Source organism: Molossus molossus, unplaced genomic scaffold (assembly GCF_014108415.1).
Source record: "Molossus molossus isolate mMolMol1 unplaced genomic scaffold, mMolMol1.p scaffold_m16_p_3, whole genome shotgun sequence".
Lineage (NCBI taxonomy): Eukaryota > Metazoa > Chordata > Mammalia > Chiroptera > Molossidae > Molossus > Molossus molossus.
In genome coordinates this window covers 48,037,251-48,062,048 of record NW_023425366.1, presented here as the reverse complement: position 1 = coordinate 48,062,048, position 24,798 = coordinate 48,037,251, and the positions used below count along the sequence as shown (strand labels likewise).

The 24,798-nt window shown below is 39.8% G+C and overlaps 2 protein-coding genes across 3 annotated transcripts in view; one reads left to right on the top strand and one right to left on the bottom strand.

Annotated features, from left to right (window-relative positions):
* PTCD2 (pentatricopeptide repeat domain 2) overlaps positions 1-12,589 on the bottom strand; it is a 35,962-nt gene extending 23,373 nt beyond the window's left edge. Inside the window, exons 1-3 of one of the 2 annotated variants that reach the window (XM_036279538.1) lie at positions 12,472-12,589; positions 7,588-7,717; positions 3,072-3,189 (exon numbers count right to left, since the gene is read on the bottom strand). In XM_036279538.1, coding sequence (XP_036135431.1) covers positions 3,072-3,189; positions 7,588-7,717; positions 12,472-12,583 — 360 coding nt within the window. In that variant the 5' untranslated portion in view covers positions 12,584-12,589. Of the gene's footprint in view, positions 1-3,071; positions 3,190-4,633; positions 4,845-7,587; positions 7,718-12,471 lie in introns of those variants that run through there. The other variant, XM_036279539.1, reaches the window with a different exon arrangement.
* A 114-nt stretch (positions 12,590-12,703) lies between these two features.
* MRPS27 (mitochondrial ribosomal protein S27) overlaps positions 12,704-24,798 on the top strand; it is an 89,271-nt gene continuing 77,176 nt past the window's right edge. The window contains exons 1-2 of the mRNA XM_036279553.1: positions 12,704-12,776; positions 17,605-17,682. Of these exons, the coding sequence (XP_036135446.1) occupies positions 12,704-12,776; positions 17,605-17,682 (151 nt within the window). The remainder of the gene's footprint in view (positions 12,777-17,604; positions 17,683-24,798) is intronic.

Here is a 24,798-nt window from a genome sequence, read left to right as displayed (position 1 = left end):
ATAGTGTTGGAAAAATTGGACAGCTACACATAAAAAAAGAAACTAGACCACCAACTTACACCATACACAAGAATAAACTCAAAATGGATAAAAGACTTCAATGCGACTTGTGAAATCATAAAAATCCTAGAAGAAAATGTAGGTAGAAAAATGTCAGACATCGTATGAAGCTGAATTTTCACTAATACATCGCCTAAGGCAAGAGAAACAAAGGAAAAAAATAATAAATGGGACTACATCAAATTAAAAATTTCTGCATGGCAAAAGAAACCATCATCAAAATGAAAAGGGAACCCACTCTCTGGGAGAACATATTGCCAATGATACAATGGATAAGGGGTTAATATCCAAAATATACAGAGTACTCATACAACTCAACAAAAGGAAGACAAACAATCCAATTAAAAAATGGTCACAGAACCTGAATAGACACTTCTCCAAACAAGACATACAAATGGCCAGGAGACATAAGAAAAAATGCTCAACATCTCAAATCATCAGAGAGATGCAAATTAAAACAACTGTAATATCACGTCACGCCTGCCAGAATGGCTGCCATCAACAAATCCTCAAACAACCAGAGCTGGTAAGCATGTGCAGAAAAGGGGACTCTAGTACACTACTGGTGGGAATGCAGACTGGTGCAGCTACTTCGGAAAAGAATATGATGTTTCCTCAAAAAATTAAAACTGGAGCTGCCATTTGACCCAGTGATCCCACTTCTTGGCATATATCCTAAGAAGCCTGAAACACCAATCAGGAAGAATATATGCACCCCTATGTTCATAGTAGCACTATTTACAATAGCTAAGATCTGAAAACAGCCCAAGTGCCCATCAGTAGATGAGAGGATAAAAAAGCTGTACATTTACACAATGGAATACTACATAACTATAAGAAAGAAAGATCTCTTACCATTTGAGATGACATGGAGGAATCTGGAGAGTATTATGATGAGTGAAATAAGCCAATCATAGAAATACAAGTACCACATGATCTCACTTATTTATGGAACATAATGAACAAAATAAGCTGTTGACCAGAAGAGATCTAGAGTCATGGAAGTAGGGAACAGACTAACAAACCTCAGAGGGATGAAGGGTGGGTGGGGTGGGAAGACATAAACCAAAGAACTTATATGCATATATGCACAACCAATGGACACAGATATTAAGTTAGGGAAAGCAGGAGGGGGGTGGGAGTAGGAAGGAGGGGGTCAATGGGAAAAAAAGAGGAACATCTGTAATACTTTCAACAATAAAAATTAATTCATTAACCTGTTAACTGAGCGGGACGTATAAATACGTCAAACATTGCATACAGTAAAAAGGGAATTCCCCAGTTAAGAGGTTAATTAAAAATAAAAATAGAAAAGCAAAAAATACATAAAATCAGTTTGCGTTATTTCCCATATGAACAACTGTAAACCTCCTTTTGCCCCACCCTGTAGTTTACACGTATAGCCTCAGTCCAGCGGCTCCAGAGATACATGTGGCTAGCGGCTCTTGTACTGGCAACACCACAGGGTTCTAGGAGGGGGCCAGGTGGAAGCAGAATTAGGTTTTATGTCACCTGACTTGAATTCAGTTTATTACACTTCAGGAAATTCACTCATACATGAATGTTCCACACACAGGGAACTTAAAACAAAAACTTTACATTCATTTTCTACTTGTTTTTATCACTATCTCATGGCTATGACTTATTACAGTAAAACTTTTGTTTTCTTTTAATTACATTAATACATGCTGATTGCAAAATAGTCAAACAATATAAAACCGTATCAAGTAAAAAGCAAGAATTTCCTACAATTTTATCCCCTAAAGATACATAGTAGTTTAATGTCTATCCTTCCAGATTTTTAATACCTATATACTGAAATGTAAATATATATGTATGTATATTTCTTTTAGAAAAAAATAAGTTTAACTAATCCACACTGTTCTGAAAGCACCTTTTCTGTTTACTAACATATTATGGTCATCTTTCTAGTGCATGGGTGTCCTTAAGCGAGGGGCAAGCTGAGAGTTCACAGCTCCACCTTGGACAGAACCCTTTGTATTAAAAATAGTAAGAGGCAGGACAATTTAGTTATGGTGGTCCCTAAAAATACTGAAATATCCCAGGTGGCCAGCCCCAACCCCAAATTTTAACCAATGTTTCTGAACACAGATAAGTTTATAATGTCTCAGAGTAAAATGGAACTAATAATAGTATTATTAGTTCTCACCAGGGCTAATTGTAGGAAACAAATAAAATGAAACATGTAAAGTGCTTATGCTGAGACCATAGTAACTATTCAATAAATAATATAAAAATAAAAATTGCTACTGTTTTTAGGGAAAGAAAGTTGGAATATGTGAAAGCACTGTGAAGATGGACAAGCAGTTTACAATGTGGCCTTCCACCAGCAGTGAAAACACAAAAAGAGAAGAGAAGCAAGGTGAAGGACAGGGAAGGCAGTCTTCAAATGACAGCCTGTCTTAAACTGTACCCAGTAAAAGCTCCTCAAAAGTGGGCATGTCAGTCCCAGGTGGACACATATTCGAGGTAGGTAGACACCTTGTAATCTGTATCTACCCCTCTTCCACACCTGCTCTATACCTCTGTAATAAAAAGACCTATACTTCTGTTTTCTTCAAAAGAAACCTTAAAAATGTGGGGAAGACAATTCATTCAGCCAAGTAGCCTTATACATACACTTACATCTACATAATAATAACGTGTATAGCCCGGCTGGTATGGCTCAGTGGTTGAGCCTCGACCCGTGCACCAAGAGGTCGCTGGTTCGATTCCTGGTCAGGGCACATGCCCATGTTGTGGGCCAAATACCCAGTGAGGGGTATGCTGGAGGCAGTCAATTGATGTTCATTCTCACTGATGTTTCTATCTCTCTCTCTCCCTCTCCCTTCCTCTCTTTCTAAAATCAATGAAGAAAAAAATGTTTAAAATAATAATGATGATGATGATGATGTGTATACAGGAGACACCCTTCCAAACATCATTAAAAACACCTTATCCTCAGCACAAGGAAATCACACTGGCAGGGAAGGCAATCAGGAGATAATAACCTGGTCTTTGATGAGCTCCACCGCAGACTCCTCAAGGTCCAACTCATAGCACAACCTCATGAAAAGTGGTCCAAACTTATACTCCCCCAAAGTGACATTTCTGTTCTCTGCATGGTACCTGGAATAAAAATGATTAATTCCATAAACCAAATGGTGGGACATGGGGAAAAGGACAGACAGACTGGGACAGACACTCTGCTAGGTGTTGAGGACACAATAAAGAATGAGGTACTCTCCGTCTGGAGGGAAGCTTGCAGAACTGAAGCTAATCAGAGGAATCCTGGAGTACAGACATACACCAGGTATTTAAGAAAGCAAATAAACAAAAATGTTTGTTGGAGGCCCAGCTCTCTGTGAAATAAAAGAGAAGAAAACGTACACTGTAATCTTCTCAATTTAGCAACAACCTGTTAGGACTGACTGTGAGCATATGTCAGGGAACAGCAGGGGTTTTGTACCTGTAAGCCCATCAGAATGCCTTGTCTCTGTATGGGCCCCACCTCGAGAGGAGCAAAGGAAAGGGGTAGGGCAATGCTCTGTCCCCGGCAAGGCTGGTTTCACCTACATTGAGGATGGCATTTTACAATTATACCATCTCTCTGTTTTCCTCAGCTTGGGAAAGTCATATATGAGCTACAATCACCTAGCTAAACAAGCTAAATGCTGGCTTGACATTTTAGTTTTAGGAACAGGCAAATTTCAAAGACCGTGACATCTCATTTGTGGCTTGAGAACAAAATCTTTGTGCTTTAGACACTAAGAAGACAATCTGGTAACAACACAAGTGCGTCATGATTACATGTAAATCAGATTTTGGAAAACTCCATTCATTATGTGAATAAATCCCAAATACCACAGGGACAGCTCTGACTTTAAAAAACAGAACACTTTTTAACCTTCTGCTGAAATCACTCAGGAAAGTCAAGCAGCATTATGAATAGCCCATCCTAAACATATATACTGCCAAATAGAACAGTGATGAATACTTCTAAAGATACATTTTAAATTACAATTATAGAAGCTTCAAGAAATATTCATTGCTACATTATAACAGTTATGAATTAAGTTATATCAAAATATCAAGTTGTTACATCTTAAATATATATAATTTTTGTCAATCATACTTCAATAAAGCTGGAGAAAATGTTATTAGAAGGCAATATAGTGTAAATAAGGATTTTTAGACTCTCATTCTAAACTGACAGTTCAAATCCCATCTCTCTTACTTATTAACCGTGTAACCATGAGCAAATTAATTAACCACTACGTGCTTCAGCTTCTTATCTTTAAAGTGGAGCTAAGAAGAGAATACAGAGTTTTCGTGAGGATTAAATGAGGTGATATGCCTGGTACACAGCTAGTCTTCCATAGATGCTAGTGCTTATAAAATGTAAGACATGCTGAGGAAAACATCTTTAAAAATCAAAATATTTCAGTAAATAGTCTCATGAGAAACTTATGTCAGATTAAAAACAAAACAAAGCAAAAAGAAAAGTTTTCGCAATTTAAATGACATTCACACTAATTAAAAGTCATAGAAAGTCACAGAGATAATGTATCACCTTGTTCCCGTTACAGGATCTAAAATCCCTCTGTACGTACGTACACCAATGTGGTCAAGATTAGGATGGGATTATGTTGTTCCTCATTTTTGATTCAATAAAGACCTTGTATTTCAGCTCCCTACTTCTTCCTCCGCTGTGGGCTGCCCGTCTCAGAAGAGAGGGAACAGGTTGGTTAGGCCCTGGCCTGCCCATCTTCCCACTGGTCCAGCTGCTCACAAGTAGAGAGAAGGATAGCAACAAAGGAACGATGAGTCATACTTTGAATGTTTACGAAAAAAATAGAGTAGAAAGAGTGTTCAAAATTTCATCCTGTTTTATTACTCTGTCAAACATCTGATAGCTTTGGGCAGTAAAGCAGGCCAGAGGGTCCTACATGAGTCAACTTCATAAAATTGAAAGAGTAGAATTAGGTTTGTTGATACAGTGTGACTGCAAATCGGTATAACTTTTGAAAAATAAGCTGCAAGTTTATATTGACAAGCTTTAAAAGGTTCATGCTGCCCAGCCGGTGTGGCTCAGTGGTTGACCTCGACCCATGTACCAATAGGTCACCAGTTCGATTCCCAGTCAGGGCATATGCCCAGGTTGTGGGACCAATCCCCAGTTGGGGGCATGCAAGAGGTGGCCAATCGATGTTGTCTCTCATTGATGTTTCTATCTCTCTCTCCCTCTCCCTTCCTCTCTCTCTAAATATATCAATAAAGAAAAAACAAATAAATAAAAGGTTCATGCCCTCTGAAGCCAAAAAGAAAATAAAGAATAACTTTTATGCATAAAGTTCCTCATCATGGCATTATTTATACTGGTGAAAAGTTAGAAATCATTTAGACATTCAACAACAGGAGCATAGCTCATCAAAATACCTAACATACAACGGAATGTGGTATATCCATTAACATATAATTCCTAAGCACATGATTCACAAGCAAAAATATTTATGCCAATACTAATTAGAAAACAAGAGAATACCATTATATATACAGTAATAATTACAACTATGTAAAATGAACCCTACTGAAATCATAAAATCATTGCCTGAAAATAATTAGTAAGGATGTATTTTTGATTTTCAGTTGGGAATCCGTGATGATATTTATAATCCTCAATGTTAACTTGTAACTTAAATTATATGTGAAATTCCGGTGCCCCTAATCCCTGCATTGTTCCAGGAGAACAGTATATCAAAATATTAGCAGTGGTTTCTTAGAAGTGGCAGATAGGCCCAAAGATGGCCACCATCAATTCCTCCCCTCCCTGTATGTACACACTGCTCCATGCATCCATCCAGAGGCGGGCGGAATCTGTTCCCCTCCCCATGAAGCTAGGCTGGCAGGGTCACTTGCCTTGACCAAGAGAACGCACCAGAGGTGAAGCTGTGCCAATTCTGGGCAGCTCTACCAGGCCTGCAACTTCCACATGTGCTGTGGGCTCGTACACTCTAGGCCAGACTCCTGAATGGTGAAACACTACAAGGCGAGAGAGGGCCATATGGAGGGGCACTGAGGCATCAGCAATGCAGGTCTTCACCTTTCTTGGACCTTCCAGCTCAGCCCAGCAACCTGCAGTTGAGCCAGTGACTTTAGTCAACACCAACAGGAACCGCCCAGCTGAGATGGGCCTCAATTCCTGACCCACAGAGTTGTGAGAAATTATAAATAATGGCTGTTTTCATTAAGCCACTGAGTTCTGGTATGGTTTGTTATGCAGTGAGAAACATCTAAAACAGCGAACTTGCAATATATTTGTTCTTTCTACTTTTTTGGTGTTTTTCTGTAATTGTTTTTTATTTTCCTTTTTAATTTTTTTTCCTTTATTGATTCTACAGAGAGAGGAAGTGAGAGGAAGAGAGACATAGAAACATCAATGAGAAAGAACATCGACTAGCCACCTCCTGCATGTCCTCACTAGGGATCGGGCCCACAACCTGGACATGTGTCCTCCTGCATGGGTCACTGCTCAACCACTGAGCCACATGGGCCAGACCATTTTCCTTTTTTATAATAACATTAATTTTTTCACATTACAAAATTGCTAATGTCCACTATAGACAAGCTTAAGAAATCAGAAAAGTACACATTTAGACAGATAAAAAATATAGAATGTATTAATTCCCAGAGAACCACAGTTAATTTTTGGTATATATATTCTTCTTCCAGTATTCTATATATGGATACCTTATATTTCTCTCTTTAAATGTACAATATAAATGCAGGTCCACGTATAGAAATATATCTTTAAAGAATGGTAAAAAGAAGCAATAAACTTAATTTACAAAATGAAGCCCCTTGATTTTCTCCCAAGGAAGAGAAACCTTTGCTGGGTTTCCTAACAGCAGACTATGATTTCGTGTGAGTTCCTCTGACTGGAAAAATGACAATGGATCAGACACAACAGAACACAGTGGGATAAGCCTGAAGAAGGGAGACTAGTTAGGAATCCACTCAAGTGATCCAAGTGAGAGAGGGTGAGACCTGAACTAAGGCACTGGGAACAGGAACAAAGAGAGGATGGTTAGCGATGAGAGACCCCAGGGAAGTGGAAGCAGTTGGATTTCTCATCCTGTCAGGGAGGGGAGCAAATGAGATTAGGGGAAAGAGGCTCCCAGATATCTGCCCTGGGTGACTGGTCAGTGTGACAGAAAATACAGCAAGAGGAAGAAATCTGTATAAGGTGAATGTGAAGACCTGAGGGACGTGTAAGTGGAGTTAGTGAATTAGCTGGTGATTTCTTGGGGCATGGATTATGTTTTTCTATCCCCAGCCCCTGGTATGCAGCTCGCTAAAAGAATGAACCTAAATGTCTAGAGCTCTGCGCAGGCATCTAGACAAGAGACATGGCAGTCATCAGCATACAGGTGATGGCCTACGCCTTGGAATTGCATGAGATTGCTCAGGAAATGGAAGAGTGTAAGGAGAGACAAAGGCTGGCAGAATTCTAAGGAAATGCCTCACCTGTAAATGACAGTTTTAGCCAGTTCCACATCATCACGGGACTCACACAAATGAAGTAAGGTTTTCAACTCCTCCTTCAAGATGAGCTTATTCTGGGTCAGTTTCTCTTCCAAGTTTCTCAAATAGGTTTCTGGAAGAAAGCACAGTAGGGTGGCCATCACTGAGGCTGGCAGGGACTATCAGTCTGACTAAGGAGAAGGGGAAGCCAGAACCTGGCACGCCACCAAGGGGCACTGAGAGGGGCTGGTGGCCTCGCAGCTCCCATCACTGGCTGGTCTCCCCGAGCGTAGTGTCTGAGACGGTGCATGACATAAAGCACTTGTGTCATAGGGGCAAAACCCATGCCTCACTTAAGACTTTCTAACACAGAATAGGAGCACAAGAATATGTATTTTTTACTACCTGGGTAACCCTTTTTTTTTTAATCCTCACCCAAGGACATTTTTCCATTCTTTGTTCAGCTAGAGTGGGAGGGAGAGAGAGTAAGAGAGAGAGAGAGAGAGAGAGAGAGAGAAACATCATCGTGAAAGGGGCACACTGAGTGGCTGCCTCATGCACCCAACCAGGGCTGGGGACAAAACGCAACTGAGGTACGTGCCTTTAGTGGGAACCGAACCCGGGTCTCTCTGGACTGCAGGCCGACGCTCTAACTGCTGGGCCAAACCGGCCAGGGCCTACCTGGGTAATCCTTATGCACACTAGTTTGAGAATATCCCAGAAGTTTAGCCCAAAGAACTATATGTACAGGTGACTCATGAGGGGAAAAAAGAAAGAAAATGTAACCAAGATATCCAACTATCAATTGGCAGGGCACCCAGCAGGAAAATGTGAACTGAAGGTGGGTTTACCCACAGTAGTTGACTCCTGATTCGGAAACAGTCTGTGTCTCTTTCATTTAGTCCAGCTTTACCTCTCTTTCATTCCTCCTGGTCTCTCTCTACTCAGCTGTTGGAAAGCATGCTGTGGGACTATATAATGCTCAGGGGGTAAATAAAAAAGTCACTCTTTTCAAGGTGATCATACTCTGTCTCTGTCCCTTGTCTTGTGTCAAATCAACTATGGGGACAGCCAAACAACAAAAGGAAACATAGCTTCTTGGCATCAGGAAGGGACTGTATTCTCACCAGAATATGGGGTGAGATGCAAGGCAGGCACCAGAAGGCAGGGCTGTTCTCAGAAACAGAAACTGCCAACATAAGGCGACAGGATTTGCTCCAAGGCTCAGGGCTTTGAAGGAACGCTGCACACTCCTTTACAGGAGTGGCACAGCATATGCTAAAAATGCCAGATCTGGACGCTGAGCCAGACACTGTTCTCCATTTACAAGGCCCACTAAATTTGAGATACTGTAGTGAACCCTCCAATCTTTACTTGCAGAACCACATAAGGGTTAAGGAATTTAGAAATAGAAGGACCTGGGCTGAAATCTAGGCCTGCCACTTGCATGCTATGGGGAGATCAATGTCAGTGAGACCTGATTCCTTATGTGTAAAGTGAGCATCATGACACCTACCTCATGGGATTATCCTGAGACAATGTACATACAGCATTTAGCACAGAGCCGAGCAGAGACAAACTGCCAGTAAATCACTGACATTGTTCTGCTTTTCATTCCTTCTAGTATCTGTTAGATTTAAGAGGATTTATCCTATTAAATATTTCTAAACAATTTCCAATATAAAAGATTTCAGTGGGATGACTTTACATCTAGTGCTCTTTCATCTTTCTTAATAAACCTTAAAAATCCAAAATTTCAACAGATGTAATTTATATTTTAAAACTAATCAATCAAGATGTAAATGCTTATCACATATTCATACACAAGAGGTATGGTTCCCGCCCTGGAAGAGCAAAGTCTAGTCAAGAAGACAAGATATAGTTATAGAAAGCTACCTGAAAACAGTGATGGAGTAGGTAACACACGACTGACTATAAACATAATAATAGAAAAAAAAAAAATCTGAGTAACAGAAACAGATTATGTTTGGTGGAAGGGGAGAGGTACCAGAAGGAAGAAAGCGGCTAGACAGGGTTAGAGAAACTGAGAAGAGGGGGCACTCTAGGTCTAAGCATGAATAACAGCACAGAATTGGGGTGGGGTGGTGAGGGGAGAACTGTGACTATATTAACAGGAAATCCCAATGGACTCCAGAAAGGGTAAGGACCATTATGGAAGAGCTAAGAAGCCAGGGGTTAAGTTTGCACATGATGCTGTATGTAACACGGTACCATTATGGGTTCTTACAAGGATGAAATGTTGACATGATTTTATAAATTCAATCTAACAATGGAGTAGATTGGCACTGATTACATTAACTGCCTTTCAGAACATACGCACAACTGTCACAGCCTTAGAAAGACTGTGACAATTGGAAATAACAACCAGATAATGTCATGGAGCCCTACTTTTACAAACTTCACATAGTTCCAAAAGACCTGGGGTAAAAAAAAAATCATGAAGTAAAATCTAGATTGAGTCTCCTAAAATGAAGATTAATATACTCTCCCCCACACATAAGGCTTATCTTCTTGTTCTGTTGGTGGTATTATATAACACTATAATTAGCAGAGCAGTGAAGGCAGACTGATTTCTAGAGGGCTGGACTGTGAGTGAGAGAATCATGAAGTGTTAATTAGGTGCTCGCTCATAAACATTTGACAGTATGGGCAAAAGAGCTAAAAAAGTCAATAAAGAAAGTAAAAGAGTTATTAAAAGAGAGGAGAGTCTTGCTGCATTTACAAAGAAATCTGAAGGACTGGGAAAAACTCAATGTGCAGGAGAGAGGGAAAACACAAGATTTCTCAGATCCTGAAAGGGAACAGGACCTAGGTGGTGGTGTTGCATTTTTAACTTTTTATAGTAAAATTTCAAACTACCCGAAAGCACAGAGAACAGTATAATGACCTCCCATGTGCCCATCACCAAGCCTCAATAATTGTCAATATTTTGCTACTTGTTAAAAGAAATCTGTTTTAGCCTACTGACTTTTCCAGCACAGGGTAGAAAATACAAAAATGCATCATCACACATAGCACTGTCTTGTTTCATTTTATTTCATTTATATAGAGATAAGTATGTGTGTACTGGAGATATAACATAAAATATATTTTTTACTGAGGGTTGCATCAAAAAGTTTAAACGCCATCATCTGGAGCAGCTCATATCTGCCTTTATTGTACATACAAATTGTCTAGAGTAAGGTTTGACATTTCAATCAACCTCTCAGTTGTTGCTGATCCGTGAACCTTTGAGTGGCATGGATTAGAAAATGGCTGGTTGCAGCACTAGTTTTAATATTTCTCTGGGATCCTGGGTGAAGGGATAGGAGGAGAGCTGTAGACTCTACAGTAGGAGAGAATGAGATGAAAGGTGCATGTAAGGGTAGACTTGGAAACTAAAAATAAATTGTCTCAATTTTTTCTGAGACAATGAAGGAGAGACTGAATAGGGATAGAGACAGAGAAAACTTGAATGACAGAACAACAAAAGGATGAACAAAATGGTTTCAAATACCTTTGGTGCCAGGAAGATTGCATGCAATAGCGACCTTCTTATGCTGAAACTCTTTTAATTTCACAATACTGTTTGTAAGCAGATATCTTTTAGCTAAAAATTAGAGGGAAAAAAAAGAATAAAATTATTTTGACTGTTTTATACTTAGCAAATAACATGAGTAGAACTTGATTGCCTCTAATTGCTGATCTCATCTTCACTTGGTATAAATAATCCATCTAGATCAGTACAAATATAAAAGTCACCCTAATGGGAAAAAAATCTCCAAACTACCACAGAATGCAAATCTTCAGCAAGACAAGTTATGTTCATGTGTGTAAAAGGAGCTAGTGATTAATTGTGTATGAGGATGGGATGACAGAAATCTGGGATCTGAAAGACAAATGAACATTCACCATCTAGTTAAGGGATAACAGGGAATTTTAAAACAAACAAATTAAAGGCTATTGTTTAAATGCAAAACAGGAATATCTAATTTGGGTATATTTAGGTAGAAGCATAGAGTGTAGTGGAAAAAGCTATAGTGCGACCATTAGAACTCCCAGTTCTGTCATTTGCGAAATGAAGGGTATGGTCTCTCAGATTTGGACTCTCAGTATCCTCAAGATATGTCAGAAATCACTGGCCACAACTTAGCAGAAAAGATGAGTTTGGGAAACATCATCATTTTTTTTTTAGGATGCTGGGCTGTGCATGGAGTGGCACTTGGCAAAAGAACCATCCACTAAAAGAACTTTGGGTACTGCAATAAAAAGGTAACAATACAAATTGCTGTGTGGAGAGCTAGTTACTGTCCAGCTGCCTGTGTTCAAATCCCTCCCCTACCAGTTTCCTCTGACCTGGGGCAAATTAGATATACTTGCTGTTTCCTCCTGTGTAAATGAGAAAAGAATGGTATTCTGCCACTGGGTGTTGTGAGGAGCTTAAGAATGTCTGTAAAATGCATTAGAATAATGCCTGAAACAAAGTGTTACATATTTTCTCACTCATCAGTATTAAGGAATAATTTTACAAATGAAGAAACCTGTTCAAGATCTTTCATATTGTTAGCTGCAGAGCTAGAACCCTGCTCCCCAAACTCTGCAAGACACTGACACGGGGGGGGGGGGTTCCACAGAGCAACGTCGCCCATCCCAGGAAATACTACAGCACCAAGGTCAAGACCCCAACCCAGCTGTCCTTCGGTTCCCAGGCATATGGGTGTCCACGACCCCAGGGGCCATCGCTGCACCCACGCGCGAAGCCACGCTCGCCTGCTCCAGGCCAGTAAGTAGCTGTGGCGCTGTTATATCTCCAAAGTGATGCCCGCTAAGGTGTAAAGGTCCCTTCTGTCCCATCTCCCCCTCCTTACGGCGCGAGGCCGCGGATACCTCCGAGAGGGCAGCGGCAGCATGTAGAGCCTGAGCCTCCCACCCCAGGGTACACCAAAGACCGCAGCGCCTGCAGCACATCTCGCTTCGGGGGCCGAAATGCGACAGCCATGCCGTCCTGGCCCGCACCAACTGCGGGAGCCGGGAGGGGCGGGGCTTCGGCCGGACAGGACCCCACCCCTTCCTCTGCCCGCAACCCCCCGGACCGGCGTTCCTCTTGGTATGCTCCAAGATGGCGGCCCCCACGGCCCGGCACGGGATTCTCCTGGCACGGAAAGTGCCTCTGCCTCATCTCTCCCTGGCAGGTTGGTGGCTGCTGCCTTCGTAAGGCTGCTTCATTAGACCCCTAAAAACTCTGTTTCTCGAGTGAAAGTGATAGGCTTTCAATAGGAGAGGAGGTTCTAGTTGCTAGAGAAACGATTTGGGGTGTTTGGTAGCAAAGAAAAGAGAGGTAGGGTCTCTGACCCATCTCCTTTCGTAAAGTAATAATGTCTGCCCCTCCAGAGGTGTAAAGAGCAGAGAAAGTACAGGCATGAGCGCTTTTGCGAATGAGTTGCTGTTTGTATGTTAGGGTAGTTGTCTTTTGCTGATCCTGAAAAGCCCAAATGTGCCCACCCCCAGGGCTCTGAAAATTTTCTCCCTGCTGAGGTCTCCTTAGAGGGACGTCATAAGCGTTCTCCGCACCACCTCACAGGTGGCCAGAACCCCTGGTCTTCAGTTGGTGGAAGAATTTCGCGGTATGCTAATCTCACTTTACCTGATGACCTTGGACACAATTTTTGATTGACCTTCCTTTGCTACAGTTTTCTAGCTCATAGTTACTTCTACAGCACTTTGATATCTGAGTGAATGGCAGCCCACTCAAAACGTGTTTAATGGATCTGCTGATAAAGACATTGGGAAAAAAGTATTTTTTTTTTTAACATTTTCAGAAGCTAAATCCTGACAAGTGTATATGATTATGTGATTAAAATATAATAATCGTAATCGATGTTTCTCCAATGCCTGTTATCTCCTCTTTCCAAGTACCTCCTCCAGCCCCTATAAAAAAGCAACACATACACGTTTGCTCACACTTCCTTGGGAATAGCCATTAAATATCAACATGAAATCATAGTTGGCCACCAGGAGTTATCTGAGGACTAACGGGTTGACCTAGCTGGTGACAATATTTAATACCACAGATTAGGTAATGTGGTATGTGCAGTACCTGGCATCTCAGTAAGAATTAGCTGTTGTAGCTATTTACGAGCATATTTAACTATGTTTGTTAGTTCATGTTTCAATTTAAACAAGGTCTTAAATTGTCTATCAGGGAGGGTATTGTTGCTTAGAATGTTTGGGGGCAATCATTCTAACAAGGGAATGCAGATTGGGTAAGGATGACTTGAGAGAATTTCCAGTTAGCATTTTGGTCTTAGTTTGAACTGGTGAACGTGTGGTAGGTTGTACACCTGTGCCATTCCAATGTGGTAGCTATTAGCTGCATATGGCTATTTAAGTTAGTGAACTTTAAAAAAAAAATTAAAATTCAGTTTTTCAGTCACACTAGCTACATTTTAAGTGCCCACCAGACACCTGTGGCTAGTTGCCACCATATAGGACAGCTCAGAATTGAACATTTCCATCATTATATAAAGTTATATTGAACAAACACTGGGTTAGACCATAGATGAAAGGAGTCTTGAAATTAGGAAATGGAGGCTGTAAGGCAAGTAATATAAATAAGTAGGATAGTGCATTATGGACCCCTCGGGATTTGAAAATGCTGATAAGGAACTTGACTTTAAGTCATCAAAACATCTTGAACTGTGACAGGATAAGAGAGAGAAAATAGGCTGTGTTGTACAAACTTATGGCAAATTAACATCCGAAACACTTTGGTGCTTCTATTGATTCTACATAATTAAATCATAATGGAGAAGGGGAACTAAAAAGATCAAGAAAAGGTGACTTCACTATATGAAGAGGCTAGAGGAAGGAAACTTATTGCGCATCTAATACACTGGGGATGTTAGGCTAGGCACTTGATATCATAATATGCATTCATTTAAATTATGGTACAATGTAGGCATCATTTCCCTGTTTTACATGTGAAGAAAGGGGTTCAAAAGGTGGTGAAACTTGTCTACATTTTCATAGCATTTATTAGCAAGGCAAGGATTCAGTCTTAGACTTTGTGACTCTAAAGCCTCTCTGAGTCTGCAGTCACACTGCTTTCCTTTGGATGGAAAACACGCTTGGAGACATTTGACCAAAGTCCGGAATAACTATAAAATGAGTAAGGATATGGATAGAACCAACTAGTTTTCACTAAACTTTGAAATTCTGGTCCTTGAAGGTATCTTTTCAGAATTAAATGGAGAAAATATTTCTTTTTATAGTGGATAGTTAAGTCAGAGAATATGATTGCGTCAAAAACTGACTGGCTGAAGGGTAGGCAGGTTACCAAATTACCACAAATTTGGTGGCTTAAAACCATATAGATGTATTATATTACAGTTCTGTAGGTCAAAAGTCTGACGCAGGGTCTTACTGTGCTAAAATCAAGGTGTTGAAAGGGATGTGTTCCCTTTGAAAATCTCTAAGGTAGAATCTGTTTCCTTGCCTTTTCTATCTTTTATTTATTTATTTATTTTTTTTATCCTCACCCGAGGACTTTTTTTTGCATTTATTCTCCGATAGAACAATAGGGTGGGAGGGAAAGAGGGAGGAAGAGGGAGACAGAAACAACCCTGGGGACAAACTGCAACCAAGGTACATGCCCTTAGTGGGTGTGGTCTCTGGTCCGTGGGCTGACGTTCTAATGGCTGAGCCAAACCGGCCAGGGTGCTTTTTTTTTTTAATTGTTTTTATTAATTTATTTTTGTTACAGATGTTTCTCCTTTTTCCCCAATTGACACCCTCCCCGTCCCCCCAGCTTTGTTGTCTATGTCCATTGGTTACACATACATGCACATAAGTTCTGTGGTTTATCCCTTCCCCCCCACCACCACACCCCCTCTTCTGAGGTTTGTCAGTCTGTACCCTACTTCTATGTCTCTGGGTCTATTTTGTTCATCAGTTTGTTTAGTTCATTATATTCCACAAATAAGTGTGATCATGTGATATTTGTCTTTCTCTGCTTGGCTTGTTTTGCTTAACATAATACTCTCTAGGTCCCTCCATGTCAACTCAAAGGATAAGAGATCTTTCTTTCTTATGGCTGCATAGTATTCCATTGTGTATATGTACCAGCAATTAGACATGAAGAAAAAATAAAAGGGATCCAAACTGGAAAGGAGGAAATGAAACTGTCATTATTTGCAGATGACATGATATTGTACATAGAAAACCCTAAAAACTCCATCAAAAACCTACTAGATTTAATAAATGAATTTGGCAAAGTATCAGGATGCAAAAGTAATGTCAAGAAATTGATGGCATTCTCACACACAGAAACAGGGCACCTTTTCTGTCTTTTAAAGACCACCTGCATTCCTTTGCTGATGGTCTCCTTTCTCAAATATCTTCAAAGTGAGCAATGGTTAATAGTCACACTATCGACCTGACTCCCTCTTCCAGCCATTATCACATTCAATTTAGGACATTTTCACCACCATCCCCTCAAAAAAACAAACTCATTAATAGTTACTCCCCAATTTCCCCCAAGTTTCCCTAACCCTATAAATCAAGCAACCACTAATCTACTTTCTCTATAGGTTTGCACATTATGGACTTTTCATAAAAATAGAATTATATAAATATAATATTTGGTCTTTTGTGATTACCTTCTTTTTCACTTAGCATAATGTTTTAGAGATCCATCCATGTTGTAGCATGTATCAATCAGTATTTCATTTCTTTTTATTGCTGAATAATGTCCCACATTTTATTTACCTGTTCATCAGTTGATGGATATTTACATTGTTTCTACTTTTTGGCTATTATGAATAATATTGCTAGGAACATTTTAATACAAATTTTTGTGTGGATACATGCTTTCATTTCTCTTGGGTGTAAACCTAGGAGTGAATTACTAGGTTGTATGACAAGTTCATGTTTATATTTTAAGGAACTGACAAACTTTTCCAAAATGGCCACACTATTTTACATTTTCATCTGAAATGTATGAAGGTTCCAGTTTTTCTACCTTTATATAGACGATGGTTATTGTCTTTTTTATTACAGTCATTCTGGGTGTGAAGTGGTATTTCAATGTATTTTGCATTTTCCTAATAGAAAATTATATTAAACATCCTTCCACATACTTGCTGGCCATTTGCATTTATGTGTGTGTGTGTGTGTGCGCGCGCGCGCGCATGCACATGCGCATACTTTTTTTTTTTTAGAAATATTTGTTCAAATCCTTTGTCTATTCTCAGTTGGATTATTCGTGTTTTTAAATTTTGATTAGTAAGAGTTATGTATATATTCAGGATGCCAAGTCCCTTATCAGATAAATGATTTACAAAAGTCTTCTCTCATTCTGTGAGTTTTCATTTCACTTTCTGGATAGTGTCCTTTGAAGCACAAAAGGTTTGATTTGAGCTCATTTATTGAGCACTGCCATATGCCAGTCATTGTGCCAGGTACTGGGAATATAGCTATGCCATTTTTTGAGTTACCTCAAATTTGGCTTATTAGGTTTTACTTATTTACCACTAGGGTGATGGTTTACTGGGTAAGATACTATTGTTTGCTTTATGTGAAATAAGGGTAAATATGCTGATCTAAGTCAGATGGAAATGTTTTGAAGACCAACTAATGATTATGAAGCATTCAATTAGTGAGTTAAGCAACACTTCAGCAACTGTTTCTAGGTCCAAGTAATTCTAGGTTCACTTATGCTATAATTTAGTGGAAACGAATCGCTCCTAGTCCCAAGGTTATAGAAACAAATTTACCAGCATTTTTAACTACGACATTATTATAAAAATTTTCAGTTTTCTACATCTTCTCCTTGTTAGAGATTGTGTGCATTTTGTCTGGAACTGAATTATTAACTATGCAGTGTTGGTTACAGTATCATGTTCTAATCTTTAAATAATCTAGTAAATTGAACATATTACAAAGTTATGTTTAATAAAACAGATATATAAACTGAACCTGTTGTGAAACCATGAATGTTGAGATAATTGTCTCTTTCCTCAGGTAAAAGATGTCTGCTTTCTGCAGCATATGTGGACAGCCACAAATGGGAAGCAAGAGAAAAAGAAGATTGTCACCTTGGTAGGTACCTATGTGTCATTTTCAGTTACTCTATATGTTTACGATTATAAATTCATATGGTGTATATATGAGATGATGCTTGTATGATCATTTCAGATAAGTACAGTTTAGGTCTTAAAAAGAATTAGACTTTTGTTTCACACATGGCAAAATCCTTTTTGCCATCCTACTAGTTGTTTTTTGCCTTGATGAATAGTCTTCCTAAATTATGTAAACAGTGCTTTCTTTTTGTTCATTTTATTGTATAGTTAGTTAGTTGCCCTGCTGTTTTACTTATCTGCAGAGAAAAACGTATTTTATACTTTCATCTTTATTTATTATCATTTCTTAACATGTGGTCTTCAGAAAGCTTTTTGACTCTCCTCTTTTCATTGCCAGGTGATAGATAGATTTGAAAGCTGTGTTATAAGCTCATATAAACCATTTAAGGAAGATAGTTGGCTAACATTGTCTCAGGCAGTGGGCTCCTCATTATAAGCTCCTGTTTCCTATGTTATATTACACAGATAGCAACCCTTCTTTTATAAAATAACAAGGCCTACAAGAAATCGCTGACCCTGTGAACATTTTATAGACATATACATGCTACATATGTATAATATATTGTATATATAACATCATTGGGATAAAGTCAAGACGATTGGTGATAGTTTTATGTGAATAATGTAATTTTTGGATCAGTTCCAGTGCTTATCTCATATTTTCACCAAGATTTCTTTCTTTGCTTTTTTGGGGGGGCTTATGTTAAATAAGAAGAAAGTCCCCCTGTGTTTATGGATTCTTCCCATAACTTGGTTGGGGAAGGGGCAGGGTTTTTTAAAGCTATGTACAATAGCTACCTTGGGGAACAGAGTTGGTTTGTGAGACCTGGAATTGGGTGTATGGGTAAGAACCAGCCAAAACAGCTGTGGAAAATCTGAAAATTAATAACTACACATTTGCACTGAAATGTAGAATCCCTGTGAACAACAGATAGAAGTGCAGATGGCTATGGATGTGGTGTGCTAGCAAAGTCAGATACTATTTGGTATTATAATGGCATCATCATAGGTGACACAGCTTTTTTACAAAATGGGGAACAGCACTTGGTAAAGTTCTGAATGAATCCAAGTGCTGTCTTTCCTCAATTTACCCAATATTTGCATTTATGGAAAATTCAGCTTATTTTCAAGTTATGCCCCTCCCTAAGTACTTTGTTTATATGTAAAATGGAGTTAGTTTTGCTAATTATAAATAGGTATTTTTGAATAGTTTGAATGTCTGCCCTGTCATACATGGCATGATATGTAGACCAAATAGTTTTAACTTTTTATATGGAAATAATTTGAAATTTACAAAAAAAAAATTATAAGAATAATACAAAGGGCATCTGATACCTTTAGCCCAGATATACGTATTGTCACCATTTTGACCCTTTTATTTTGCTTTCTCATTCTCTGTATGCATACATTTTTTTAACCCTTTGAGGGGTTTTTTGCATATATTACAGCTCTTTATCCTGAAGGCTTTAGTATATATTACCTGACATTTTTAAAGAAGCCAGTCCCTGCCCTGGCTGGTGTTGCTCAGTGGTTAGAGCATTGGCTCGAGGACCAAAGGATCTCGGGTTTGATTCCCAGTCAAGAGCATGTACCTGGGTTGCAGATTCAATCTCTGGCCCTGGTTGGGGCACATGCAGGAAGCAACCAATCAATGTGTCTCTCTCACATCGATGTCTCTTTCTCTCTCTCTACCTGCCCCCTTTCCACTCTCTCTCTAAAAAAAGAAATAAATAAATGGGAAAAATATCCTTGGGTGAGAATTTTTAAAAAAGGAGGAGCCAGCTCCTTTGTAAAAAAAAAAAAGGATATTCTTCTTTCTGGGTTTGTCTGAGATTTCCTCATGATGAGATTCAAAATATGCTTTCCCAGTCAGAATATTGTCAGTGATATTTCGTCCTTCTCAGGGCACATCTAGAGATACCTGTTGTCGATCTGTCTTCACTGAGAGTGTTAACTTGGATCACCTAGTCAAGTGTGTCTGATTTCCTCACTGGAAAGTTACTGTTATTCTCCCTTATAACTAATAGGCAATCTGTGGAGAGATTTCTTCTTTATTTATTTTTAAATATGTTTTTATTGATTTTTTTAGAGAGAAAGATAGAAACATCCATGTGAGAGAGAAACATTGATCAGCTGCCTCCTGCATGTCCCCCCCTGGGGATCAAGCCTGAAACCTGGGCATGTGCCCTGACCAGGAATCAGACTGGGACCTCTCAGTCCATGGAGTCCATGGGATGATGTCCAGTCCACTGAGCCATACTGGGGGCTGTGGAGAGATATTTTAATATGTAAATATCCTGTTTATCAGCACTTAATAGGCAGAAGATTTAGCATCCATTGAGGCATCTTGCCTGAATCAGTCTTTACTACAACAATTGCAAAATGATGGTTTTTCAACTCCATTAATACTCCCACATTTACTAGTTAGTACTCAGTATTCTGCTGTAAGCAAGAAGAACCCTCTCTTCTTTCCCATGTATTTCTTTGAACTATATTTACCTGTTCATTATCAATATGGTCTTCTGGATTGTGGATTTCACTTGTTTTTCTTTTTAATGATTCATTACCATTCTTAATTATTTGAGTGATCAAATTGTCTCAGATTTGGCTAGTAGGAGCCCTTTCAAGCTGTCAATGTTCCAGGCTTATTTTGTACCTTTCCTGCTGTAGCCCTGGAATCAACAATTTGTCCAAGGAGTCCTGGTTCCTTTAGTAGGGAATGCTATTAGAAGCCAAGATCTCTGTACTAGATGTCCTCTTGTCATTGTGGAGTTTTTGCTTTTTTGGCCCATTTAGTGGACAGAGCTAGGAAAATATGTATACATAAACACATACAGCTGTGTACATCCATGCATATATGCATACATGTATACATTTTACATGTAATAAGTTCTTATGAAACCTCCAATTCTAATGCATCCCCACAGGGTTCTTCCTTGCCTTCCTCTAGTCCATATTTGTATGTCCTTTCCATGCTGAAAACCTTGACTCCCAACAGGGACAATGTTTTGATGTATTGGACAGTCTCAGCATTGCAGGTTATTGAAATTTCCTTTCTTCTGCCTATTAACTGCCAGTAATGCCCTGCTGTCATTCTGACCGTCCAAAAAAATACCCCTGTATATTCAAAAATGCCCTCTAGGGCCAATAATACTCCTTTTGTGAACCACTGTTGTAATGATGAAACTTGACAGGGACTCAATTATATTGCAAAACTTGTTCTGATGTACTGTATATGAGTTAAAAGAAAAGTGCTATGGAAGTACAGAGAAGAGAACGAAAAATTTCAGGAAAGCTATTAACACTTTCTTAGGTATAGGGAAGGAAGATTAGTAAATGAGACCATTATATTTGGCATCTTGGTATGGAGTATGGGCAGCTGTGTGTTATTTTGAGACAAATCTAGGGGAACATTTTCACGGATTCCTGAATAAGCAAAGGCTGTTTGCCAAAGAATGAACATCATAATCTGCAACGAATAAATGTATGGGGGTAATTGTTTCCTCGTCTGTTAAGATTAGTATACTTGGAAAACAGTACTAGCTACCATTTACTGAATACTACCTGGCCTAGAATACCCTTAGTACATCCTGAACCCCTACCCAGTCAGAATAGATTTTCCCTCGTCCTCTATTCTTACAACACTTATGCAGTGTGATGTGGTGAAGCTTCTGCACTTGGGAGACAGACGTCTAGGTGTGAACCCCAGCTCTGCCAGCTTTCCAAAACTATGTCACTTCGGTTTCTGTACCTATAAATTAGGGATGCTGGTAATGCGTGCCCTAGCTAATACTCCGACATAAACTAGGTGCTCCAGAAATGTGTGGAATGAACAAGTCCCTAGGCCCTTGATTTTACATCTATATAAAAGGTGGGAGGTTTTGAAACTAAAACAGTTTGGAAGGAAGAGAGACTATTTGAAACAATATTTTTCCCTTATTGTGTAATAGAACGTGATTAAAACAAACATTCGCTTCTACGTGCTATTACTACGTGTTTTCCCTAACGCATATTTGAGTGTTTGGGTTAGTCTACTGGCTCCCAGAAGTGAGGGCAGCTTGTGGTCAGGCGGCACGACTGATGCGGCCTGCGGAAAATCGGGCAGTAGGTGGCAGTGCGGCCTCTTCGGAGACCGCCATGCAGACAAGTGAAGCCCCGCGTTTGGGTCCGAACCTTTCCCAGTATCCGCCTGCCTTTCCGGAAGCCTCCCTGTGCGCGTGCGTGCGTGGAGGGCTGCCCTAAGCATGTGGAGTGCTGTGATTGGGCGCGGTGTCTCGTGCGGGCTCGCTGATTGGGAGAGGGAGGAGGAACGTTGTGAAGCATTTACTCCGCGAATCCCCATTGGAGGGCGTTGGGTGGAGTGAAGTGCGGCGGAGAGGAAAGGGGTGGGTCTGGGTGTGGGTCTGCGTCTTCCATCTGCTTAAGTGACTGCGTCTTCGTGCAGAATGCCGTGGAGGAGGCGTTCTGGGTTCTCGGATAGGCGCGCAGCGATGGGGCCTCCTCTCGTCAGTCTCTTTAGTGGTTTTCTGTTAGTGCCTCGAGGGAGAGCTGATGGGGGTGGGGGGATCTGTCCAGCTCGCAGTAGGAGGGTACTTATGTTCCATCTTAGTACAGTGTGCCTTCGCTGCAGTCTAGGGGGCGAGCAGGCCATGAATGCAGTGCACGTCCTCAGATAAACATCAAAAGACAACCTCTGTTCACTGCTGGCTGTGTGCCATGTTCTGTGCAAAGCATTTCACACGCATCATTCCATTTAATGCTCACAAAAGCCAGGTAAGGCAGCTGCTATGATTCCCCTTCAGAGATGAGGAAACAGGCCATATTCTGACGTTTGCTTAGAGCCATACTGTATTCTATTGCCATCCCACTCAAAAATAGCTTCCTCAGTGATTGCTGCAGTACCTGCAATTCTACCATAGAGTCTCCCCTTGCGTTAAAGCAGTGGATTTCTTGTTTAAAACAAAACAAAAAACTTTTTGATTGCAGTGCACTATATACTGAGAAGTGCACAAATCATAATGTATAGATTGATGAGTTATCACAGAGTGAATGAACCTGTCACTCCAGAAGCCCTTATTGCAGCTCCTATTCTATTCAAGAGTAACCCTTATCCTGACATCTAACACTATAGGTTATTTATGTTAATGGCAAATGTAAAACATAAAAAAGTAGAGTGGTATAAGGAATCCCCATTATCCATCACCTGGCTCCAAAACTTATCAGTCATGGCCAATCTTTACTTCACCTCTACTTCTCATTTCCCAATCTTTTTTTAATTTTAATTTTTTGCAGATAGAGTGGGAGGAAGAGAGAGAGAGAAACATCGATGTGAAAGGGACATATTGAGTAGTTGCCACCCGCACAACCCAACCAAGGCTGGGGACAAACTGCAACTGAGGCACGTGCCCTTAGTGGGAACCGAACTTGGGTCTCTCTGGACCGCAGGCCGATGCTCTAACCACTGAGCCAAACTGGCCAGGGCTCATTCCTCAATCTTGATCCTTTGGATTATTTTGAGGCAAATCCCAGGTAGAATGTTATTTCAGCCATAAATATTTTATTGTATACCTCTAAAAGATAAGGTTATTTTTAATACCGTTATCACATCTAGAATATTAATGATTGTTTAAATATGGAATATTCAGTCAATGTTCACATTTTCCTGATACTATCATAAAAATTATTAATGGTTTGGTTGAATCAGGATGCACATAAGATCTCTTTCAATTTATTTGTTGAAGAAAACAGGCCTTTTGTTCTATCGACTTTCCCACATTCTGAATTTGGTGTTTTTATTCTTATAGCGGGTTTTAACATGTCCCTCTACCTTCCATATGCTCTATAAAACTGGCAGAGAAGGAAGGTTGATCAGATTTGAGGGTCTTTCTGTTTTTGTTTTTCTTTCGGCATGAATATTTCATAAGAAGTGTTGTCTACTTTTGTCAGGAGATACCCAGCATTTGGTTATTCCATTCATGATCATTGCTTAGATCCATTATTTCATTAGGGGCTGCAAAATGTTCCTCATTTATTACCCAGAAAATTTTTGTGAAAGAATTTCCTTTCATCAACAGTTTAGTTACCCTGAGATACAGTTTGTATAGAAGAGACAATTTTCAATGAGTTGACCCCTTACCATCCTCCAAAGGTGATGAATAAGGTTGTTTTTAAAAACTGTGAATTCATGGATTTAAGCATTCCAGACATGTTAATTCATTGCAGTTGGTATTTTATGGAAAAGGTCTTAGTTCTCCAACTTGGGTCCGTGGAACTTAGGAATTCTTGGGCTTTCCAACTCAAGTCAGATGATTTCACTTTTAGACTGTTTCTGTACTGGGCTTCCCTTTGGTTAAAATAAACATTAAATTAAAGCATTGCCTCTAAATTCCTTCACAAATTGGGCAGATCTTTTGGGAAGGTGCAGGGTGAAAGTTACTAGCATTAGCCAGTTAGCAGCTGTTGAATTACAGACTAAGACCCACAGTGGATAGGATTTAGGAAAAAACCATTTCAGGGAACTGCGTGTGGTTTGGGTAGGAAGGCAGGCCTGATTTGGGGTAGGAAGTTCTCTATGTTCTGAGAGGAAGTTTGCTTGGGTCACCCTGCTGGGGACAATGGCCCACGTGACTTGAACTGAATTGGGTTCCTGATCCCTGACTTAAAATATTTTATTTCTGATTTTTTTAGTTTAAAAGTAATCATAAAGTAAGGGGCACCTTTTGATTTTGGTTATTATTTGGGGGGGGGGTGCATTTTTAATTTTTTTTTTAAAGAATTCCCTTTCCAAATCTAAAGTGAATTATTCCACTGGTGCATTTGCATTCAGTTTGAAACTTGAGCGCCGTGGTCATCTTTTACTGACACTTCTTCCATTAGCTGAGGTTTCGCTTTGCTATGTGATTTCAGCTGTGGAAGACCTTTGGCTTGTTGCAGTAATTTTTCAGATCTCTTTTTCAAATTTTTCAAATGCTCTTGAAGCCTGATGGAGCTTTTGTGAAGCCTGCTCTCTTAACTTTTGTCAGTTCCATGTTTGCATCTCTGTGACATCTATTCATGTACCAGGTTTCCTATTTAC